Source organism: Lotus japonicus, chromosome 4 (genome assembly GCF_012489685.1).
Source record: "Lotus japonicus ecotype B-129 chromosome 4, LjGifu_v1.2".
Classification (NCBI taxonomy): domain Eukaryota; kingdom Viridiplantae; phylum Streptophyta; class Magnoliopsida; order Fabales; family Fabaceae; genus Lotus; species Lotus japonicus.
Window position 1 is genome coordinate 14,541,997 of NC_080044.1, and position 9,169 is coordinate 14,551,165.

General features: G+C 36.4%; 1 protein-coding gene across 1 annotated transcript; it reads left to right on the forward strand.

The window, feature by feature from the left end:
• The first annotated feature begins 373 nt into the window (after positions 1-373).
• On the forward strand, positions 374-2,178 carry LOC130715407 (F-box/FBD/LRR-repeat protein At4g26340-like). The gene is made up of 3 exons (XM_057565506.1): positions 374-1,321; positions 1,413-1,571; positions 1,660-2,178. Exons 1-3 carry the CDS (start codon positions 608-610, stop codon positions 1,954-1,956), a joined length of 1,170 nt encoding a protein of 389 aa, XP_057421489.1. The 5' UTR covers positions 374-607; the 3' UTR covers positions 1,957-2,178.
• Positions 2,179-9,169: the final 6,991 nt, after the last annotated feature.

A 9,169-nucleotide genomic window follows, 5' to 3' on the forward strand; every position in this document is an offset into this window, starting at 1 on the left:
CGTGTACGACTTCTAATTTAGCATACTTGTGCGTTTGAGCAATATAGCAAATGCAAAAAAACATATAATTAGGTAAAATGCATTTGAAATTTTTTTATGAAAGGAGAAAATGGAGAAAAGAGAGTAAAGAGAAAACCAAACAAAATAAAATCTTAGCTAGAGAATAAAAATCTCTCACCAAAAGAGAGAAGAAAAAAATAGTAAAATACCCTCATTTTGGGTTATAGTGTGGGACACTCAATGGGGATGACAAAGCTATCTCTCTTTTTGTTTTGGGTCAAGGAGTTGGACTTGGAACCTTAGATGTTTTGATAATAAGGCTCAATACTTAACCTTCAGATCCTAGTAGCTTGGGCAACTTCTAAATTGGGGCCCAAAAACTGAAACCATCACTTACTCACCTAGTCCAATCACATCAAATCATCTGGAAAAGCAACATTTCTCCTGCAACAATTCTCAATCAGTAACTCAATTCATCATAGCATCATCATATTAGTTAGGGTTTTGAAAAACCAGTACCACAACAAATTCAAAACCCTAAATTCCCAAAACCCATCACACACTGTAAAATCCACTCCACTGATTTGCAAATCCACATTCATCTACCATGGAAGACAGGGTCACCAACTTACCAGACGAACTCCTCTGCCACATTCTCTCTTTCCTCCCAACCAAAGAAGCCATAGCCACAACCATTCTCTCCAAACGATGGACCAATCTATGGCGTTCAGTCTCCACTCTCGACTTCAACGATTCCACCTATGGCGGAGACAAACATTCCCGCTTCATCCAATCAGTCTACGCAGTTCTCCTCTCCCGAAATCTCAACCAACCCATCAAGAAATTCCGACTTCGCTGTTCCATTCGACCCTCCTTGCTCGACTCTGACTATGCCAGCTTCTGGGTCGACGCGGTTTTGCAACGTCGAGCTGAGCACATTGATATCTCACTCCCTTTTGTCTCACCCATTAGAGTTCACTCCAACTTGTGTTTCTTCAATTGTAGAACTCTTGTGGTTCTCAAGTTGAAGGGGATAGGGTTGAATTTGAAGCATTTTTCCTCTGTTGTTGAACTGCCTTTGGTTAAAGTTCTTCATATGCAAACTGTGCTTCTTCCAGATTGTGGAAGTTTCGCCGACATTCTTACCGGATGTCCGGTTCTTGAGGATTTGAAAGCAAGGAATTTATATTTTACAAAATATGACAATGAGAGGGAGTTTAATATTTTACCTAAGTTGGTCGGAGCAGAAATTTCATGGGAACCTTTGGATATTTTTATGGTGAAATTGGTTAACAATGTCAATTTTTTGCGAATACGTGATGTATGTTGGATAATTGGATTGCCCATTATTCTCTTTTTATTCGTAAACTAAATGGGTGATGTTTGATTTCTTGTTATTTTAACTCATGCAGATTGATTTTAGACTCCTTCCTTATGGTGGTGAAGATATAGATATGTTTCACAATTTAACCCGTGTTGAACTTGTCTATACCGGTCATACTCATGATTGGCTTGATGTGGTGGAATTTCTCAAGTATTGCCCCAAGCTTCAAGTTCTTGTCATTAAACAGGTTTGCTTAGTTAGAGGCTTAGGATGATTTCTATTTTTTCTGTCACATGTTTTCATTTATTTATTTGATTTATGTTCATTGTTAACAGCCACAGGTTGATGGCTACTACACTGTTGGTGAACTCAGAGGAAACGATTGGCAATACCCATCATCTGTTCCTAAATGCATTCTATTTCACCTTAAAGAATGCTATCTAAATAATTATAGAGGCACAAAAGGTGAGTTTAAGTTTGCAAGATATATTATGCGGAATGGAAGATTTTTAAAGAAGATGACAATATGCAAGTGCACTGCTGTGAAGCAACTAGGAAAGCCTAACGATATTAAAAAATTATTCTCATGCTCGGCGCGCTCTGCAACTTGTAAACTTTACTTTAAAATTTAAATGATAACAAACTAGCTACTTAAAAGGATGTGGACCTTGTCTTAGTTTTGAAATTAGTTGAACTGTCTCTTTATTGATAATTACTTGAAAATTTGAGATATACTGCTCAAGTGTGAGACAATTGTATTGTATGCCTGATCTTGTGCAAACCTCCATGATTTCTCTCGAACAAACACAGTCGCTCACACAAAAGTCAAACATTTAGTTGTTTGTTCATAAATATCTCTAGTCTTTTGATGGTTTTGATTTTCCATTATTGTGTATCAATGATGTTGTAGCAGAATTTGGTCAGAAATTAGTTTTCTTACATAAAATTATTTTATTTTTTTGATAAGAAAAGGTTATACTTCTTATACGATATGCACGATGTGGATCACTGAAATCTGCATCATGAAGCAGAAGTTTCATAGCAAGGTTGAATCCTAACAGCTTATCAACCACATAATTGACGGTTGTGCGACCAGCTTTTATGTTGCTTGGTCACTGAACAACCTAGTGTAAGAGGGAAGGAGTAATGGTTATGCAGCTATTGCATTTTTTTGGCGAAATTAAATGGTGTTAGTCTGTCCTTCATTTGAATGGCTGAGGGAAAAGTATGTATTTCACTCTCAGTGGTATCTTGAATTTTATTTAAACTTTTGTGTTAAAGCTGTTTTTTGGCTATTGTTTCTTTTATTTTTGGTAGGATATTGACTTGTTTTGTTAATGAGATCTTAGGCTAGGTTAGTTTCTTCTCACCTAATTGAGTAGTTGGAATGTTGGTAGGCTTGTAAGGAAGTCCACTTTGGTGGTTTTCAGGCCTTCTGGATTAGTGTTTGGTTGCTGGTAAAAGGATACACCCTTGAATTTGAGTCATTGGAATGTTGAAATTGTTTCCCTTGTTTGCTAGTGCTATAGATATTAATCAGATAATGCTGATGTAAATGACTTAATTTATAATATTTTTTCACGTCTCCCATTTGATTGAGCACATTAGGAGTCTACACCTTTGAGTATATTTACAAAACTATCATTTTAACTTGCTAACGTGCTCCTTCTAAGAGGTGAAAAGCTAGTGGGACAAACCCCTAAAAATAACAAACAAGCGCAAACACCCCAAAGCTCATTCTAGGAGTGCAGGACCTTGCTGATGTGCTGTCAATACCTGATGTTTGCTTGAACAGGCAAATGTCTTGCTCTCATTCTGTACCAAGTTCTGTTTGGTCTTTGTTCAGAATATACAAAGTTAAATATTGATTTAAGGTAATCTGATATTTTAATTAGTAGGACAATGATTTTGGCTCTTTTAAATTAGAGTAACTTTGCTTATTGGCACAACTAATGAAGATGTTCTAAATGGTATATTCTAGAGTTTCTTCCCCATTTGCTATGATTTGAAGCAGGTTTTGTAGGTTCTATAATGTCCTCAATTATTTCTAAGATACACTGGCTGACTGACTAGTTGGAACCAAGACCTATAAGATCTGATACAGGGCTAGATTCTTCTCATCTAATTTGAATATCAGGTATAGTAAAATCGTTTAGATTGTTTGGCTTATGTCAATGGAGTAAAAGTATAACAAGCTGAAGAAATTTGAAATATTTTTGAGTTAGGATGTTCTATCTTGTCATTTGATTTTTTCTTGAGATTGATAAATTTTTTCGGGTATTCTTGACCATTGAGCTTGAGCGAGTCTAGGTGCAAGCAAACTTTGTTCGAATTTCTCTGTTATTGTATGTCAATTACATGAGATATGTCTGACTGTTCTGGATTAAGGCCCCGTTTGGAAACATAGCTTAATTAAGCGCTTATGGTCATAAGCACTTATGTCATAAGCGCTTATTCATAAGCTATTTTAAAATTTTTATTGAAATAAATTGAAAATAAGATATACATAAGAATAAGTTTTTTTTCATAAGCTATCATGAGTAGCTTATGAAAATAAGCTCAAAACAGCTTATGGTAGGCCATAAGTTGTTTGCATAAGCTCTCCCAAACACTGGCATAAGAGCTTATGCTATCAGATAAGCTCAAATAAGCTCTTCCAAATGGGGCCTAAATTTATGCAATGTGGTTTCTTTTTGCACCACCTTATTTGTTGTCATGCTTCCTTTCTTTTTATGCAGGACTCTGTTTTGTCCTTTTTTAAACATCAATTACAAGGGCTTTATTTTTATTATGCTAAAGTGATCTTCCAGTTACGATAGCCATTTTTTTGGGTGTGTTTCTGTTACACATGATGCAGTTATTTTAATTATGCTAAAGTAATCTATTAGGATAAATTTTAATTATACTGAAAATTATCAAACACATTAAATGGTTATAGAGGCACAATAGGTGAGTTGAGTTTCAATTTGCAAGATTTATTATGCTTGACAAAATCCAGTGGCATTGCCAGAATGGGTAAATTTTCTTTTTCTCTTCTCTATTCTTAATGTCTCCCATCCCTAGCTCCTATCCCTCCTAAGGGGTATACCGATACCATTTGAGTACAATGAAAAATGATGGAGTGAAAGAAAAAAGGTAAGGGGAAAAGTTAACTGGTAGTATTAAATAATATTATTTTTTTATTACTTCATTTTTAAATAATGACAAGCCTATTTTTTATATCATATAGAAACGACAAAATATAAAATTATATTATTCCAGTATAGAAGATGTAGATGCAATAATTAAAAATGTGATGTATGAAGACATGTATATTGCTTTCAAATACACGATGTACTGTTTACATGCATTCATTATTTCTCTATATTTTTCGTTTCAATCAAGCCATAACCTATAGCACAAAATATGGCAAGGCCTTAGCACGATTGGCTTCATGAATAACAAGATCAGATCGCAAGTGAGAATTGAATGCCAATTGTTCATACTTCGTTTGGTAAATAAATAAAATGATAATAAACTATTTTTCCCCCTCAATGATTGACTGAATATGAAGATGATATTATCATTACTATCACCTTTTCACCTCATTCCACACTCACCGGAACCAAACGCATAATATGAGAAAGGTTCTGTTAGGATTTAACGGTGCATCGTGAACAAAATTAGTTTAGCTGCAAAATAGTTACCACCGCAATTGCAAAGTGCCATGCCAAGTGCACGTTTAAATACACTATAAAAAATTACAACAAAGTTAAAATCATGGCACATAAAAGTAAAAATTAATAGGTTTTTCCTACCGTTTATCTAAACGTGCACTTAGAGCTAGCATGTTTGGAAACCACAATCAATTTGATATATAGAATCAGTTCTAGTTGGTCAAAACTAATTTGTAGTTATGTTTGATCGCACCGGTAAAACAAAACCAATTCTATAGATTCAATTCCACTTACCATAATAAATAGTTGATTTTGCGTTAAGCATAATCAATTCTAACATTTTACAACTGAATTTAAAAACATTACCCATCAAAACCAATTTTTATTATAAATGTATTCAAACATAAACATAAATAATGTTATTCTAACTCATGTTTACCATATACAATTTTAGTAGAATCAATTATGTACAAAACCAATTTTGCTAATGCCTTAATGCAAACACATTAACCTTTTTTGAGTTGACTCTAGTAGTAGTAGTACTCTACAGCTTCATACACAATATTGGATATATATAGTGCAAAGAAGACTTTAATTAATTGATAACTGAGTAATAGATGCCTCTCATTCCTTGTAAAGGGTTGCTGTAGCAACAGCTACAATATATACAAGCTATAGCCAGGCAACCTGAAAGGTTACTTCTTCACTTTAGCTCTAGGTTTGTGCTATTCTGGTGAAAGTGAATTTAATCCCATTTAATTGCATGGAGATCATATATATGAATGAATAGAGATAAAGGTTGTAAGGGACCACGTTCTGTGCAAATATAATTAAGTAACATCTTATCCTCTTATCTGCTCTCCTTTTTATATGATATCAATTTGTTTCAATTTCAATTCTCTCTCACTCTGCCCCCGGTCTCTGTTTTGTGATATAATATATAATAATTTCTGTTAGGTTTTCCCCTGTTTTCAAACAGCACATCTTTTGTCTTTCACTGTCAAATGGGTCCCCACAACAGAGAAGCTAAGATTTATCATTAGTACTGGTTTAATTAATTTATCTGCATAATATTATTAGAGACGTGGATCTTCTAAAAGACATTGGTTGTTGGTGGTATACTAAGTGAGTAATGATATATACACACCTCCCTTTTTAAACACTTCATTTACACCTATTTTTATTTCTATCTCTCTCCTCTTATCATCTATCACATCTCATACTTTCTCTCTCTTACTTTTTCTTTTCTTCATATCTCTCTCTTCCTTCCACCTCTACACACATACACACAGGTAACATTATTCATTCTAAGTTTGGACTAATAGTAGGATTTTTTTTTTGAAAAGCCAAAAATATATTAACAAGCACAAGATGTGCAAACAAACAGAATACAATGTTCAAGGAGCCTATGCTCAGATAACCGACCCATAAGTAGCACGATAACTGAGCTATATAACAAGTTACATGAAAAAAAAAATACCAACCCCAACAGAGCCAATAGAACCAAAAAGGGAAGAATTCCTTGAATTCCCCATCATACAAATCTGAGGTTCTGTAATCCACTCATAAAATGAGGATTTGAAGCTTTGCAACAGAGATTTGAGCCACAACCAGGATCTCAATTTCACCAGTTCTACTAATTCTTCCAGATTCAGTTGTTCCCTTTTGAAGACCACTGCATTCCTATGAATCCAAATGCTCCAAATAACAGCGAGCCAAATTGTCCTCCAGCACAACCTTTGCTTTCTATTTTTCCCCCAGTTTTCATTTTGCATAAAGTGAGTATTATAATCTACTGGCAGCACTGTTTTTATCCCTAACCATGCATAGCAGCTCATCCAAATCTTATATGAGAACTTGCAGCCAAAGAATAAATGACTTACATTTTCCAATTGTTGGGAGCAAAGAAAGCAATTGCCACTTCTACTATTATCCATATCTACTCCCCTCTGAATCAGATTGTCCAACGTTGGTAACCTTCCATGTGCAACCTTCCACGCATGACAAGCAACCTTAGAAGGAACCAGACCTCGCCACACTTCTTTGAAAAAACAGTTGCTGTCCTCATGAGTAAACTGATCCAAGTATGCTGATTTCACTGAATATCGTCGCTCCGGATCACTGTTCCATTGCCAAGAATCCTTCACATTTCTCTGGATATGAACTGAAGATAAAACCTGCATTAAATTATCTAAAATCTGCTGCTCATGCACAAACAGATTTCTTCTCCACCTTAACTTCCATACCCAACCCTCCACCCCTCATTCCCCCAACTCCGCCACTAAACAATTATTTTGAACAGACATGTCATACAACCTTTTGAATTTCTGTTTAAGACATTCCCCTCTTACCCAGTGCTCCTCCCAAAACCTTACTGACCCGCCATCCCCCACTACCCTCTTCAAATTTTCTTGAAACCACCCCCCCTTCTCATTGCACTCCCCGATCATCCCTAGATCCTTCCACCAATTTGACCCCTTCCCAAAGCATAACTCTTCACCAACCCATACTCCAGCCCCATACTTCGACCCAAGAACCCTTCCCACAAGTTATCTCTCTCACTCAACACCCTCCACCTCCACTTACCCAATAATGCTCTATTGAATGCTATAATGTCTTTTACTCCCAACCCACCCTGCTCTTTTGGCCTACACACTGTGTCCCAGCTGACCCATGCTATTTTCCTCTCATTCTCACTCCCTCCCCACAAAAAAGCCCGCTGCAACTTTTTAATATGGTTAGCTACAGATAACGGTATTTTATAGAAAGATAAGTAAAAGAGAGAGATGGAACTAAGTACCGAGTTCAAGAGGCAAAGACGACTGCCAAAGGAAAGGTGCTTCATCTTCCAAGGGGTCAATCTCTTCTTAATCTTCCGGATCACCGGTTCCCATGTAGCTACCTTCCTCGGGTTTGCACCCACCTCAATCCCCAAATACACAAAAGGTATCTGCATAACCTTACAATTAAGAATATTTGCAAATTCTCCCACCACCCTGTCTTCCGCTGCTATTCCCGCAACTTACTTTTGAAAAAATTTACCTTTAGACCTGAGATCAGTTCAAACCATCTCAAAACACCTTTAATGGTGTAAATATTCTCCAAGGACATGTCCCCAATGATTAAAGTATCATCTGCATACTGAATGTGAGAGACTTCAACCTTACTAATCCCCACCTTATAACCTGAAAACAACTTATGTTTCACTGCTTCCCTCATCAACCCTCCTAACCCCTCAGCCACAATCAGGAAAAGAAAAGGAGCAATCGGGTCGCCCTGTCTCAAACCTTTTTTCATTTTAAACTCGCTAGATGGACTTCCATTTACTAAAACCGACACCGACCCAGATTCTACACAACACTTGACCCAACTAATCCACTTATTCCCAAACCCCAATCTACCTAACATATAGTACAAAAAATCCCAAGAGACTGAGTCATACGCTTTCTCAAAATCTAATTTAAACAAACAACACGGCTTTTTCCTATTCTTCGCCTCATCCACGATCTCATTTGCTACTACTACCCCATCCAGCAAGTTTTTACCACCTACAAAAGCAGATTGATTATCCTCTATAACCCTACTGATTACTTTTCTAACCCTCCCTGCTAGAACTTTTGCTATTATCTTATATAAACACCCCACTAAAGAGATAGGCCTGTATTCATTTATCCCTACCGGGTTCTCAACCTTTGGTATCAGCACTATAAAAGAGGAGTTACAACCGTTCGGAAGAGCTCCATTGGCATGGAATTCCTTCAACATTCTACCAACATCCTCTTTCAATACATCCCAAAACCTCTTTATAAATTTAAAATTGAACCCGTCCGGACTAGGACTCTTACTCCCCTCACATTCCCAAACCGCTAATTTTATTTCATCAAGATCAAAAGGCCCTCTAGAAACCTACGATCCACTTCCCCCAATGACTTGAAATCAACCCCATCTAGCCTAGGCCTATTCCAACTAGAATCCTGAAACCTATCTGAAAAGAACTCTCTCACCCCGTCCTTAACCCTGCTAGGTTCCTCTACCCATTCGTCACCAATCCTAATGCCTGATATAAAATTAGAGCACCTTCTTTTGTTAATGACTGCATGAAAATATTTAGAGTTCCTGTCCCCATCCTTAACCCACCTACATCTTGATTTTTGTCATAAAACATATTCATTTAACTTTGACAACCTCC

Bases quoted from the DNA above. Each gene is read 5' to 3' on its own strand.
- LOC130715407 (XM_057565506.1), top strand. From the start codon at position 608: ATGGAAGACAGGGTCACCAACTTACCAGACGAACTCCTCTGCCACATT. The intron at 1,322-1,412 runs GTATGTTGGATA...TAACTCATGCAG, and splicing joins ATTTTTTGCGAATACGTGAT to ATTGATTTTAGACTCCTTCC. The intron at 1,572-1,659 runs GTTTGCTTAGTT...CATTGTTAACAG, and splicing joins AAGTTCTTGTCATTAAACAG to CCACAGGTTGATGGCTACTA.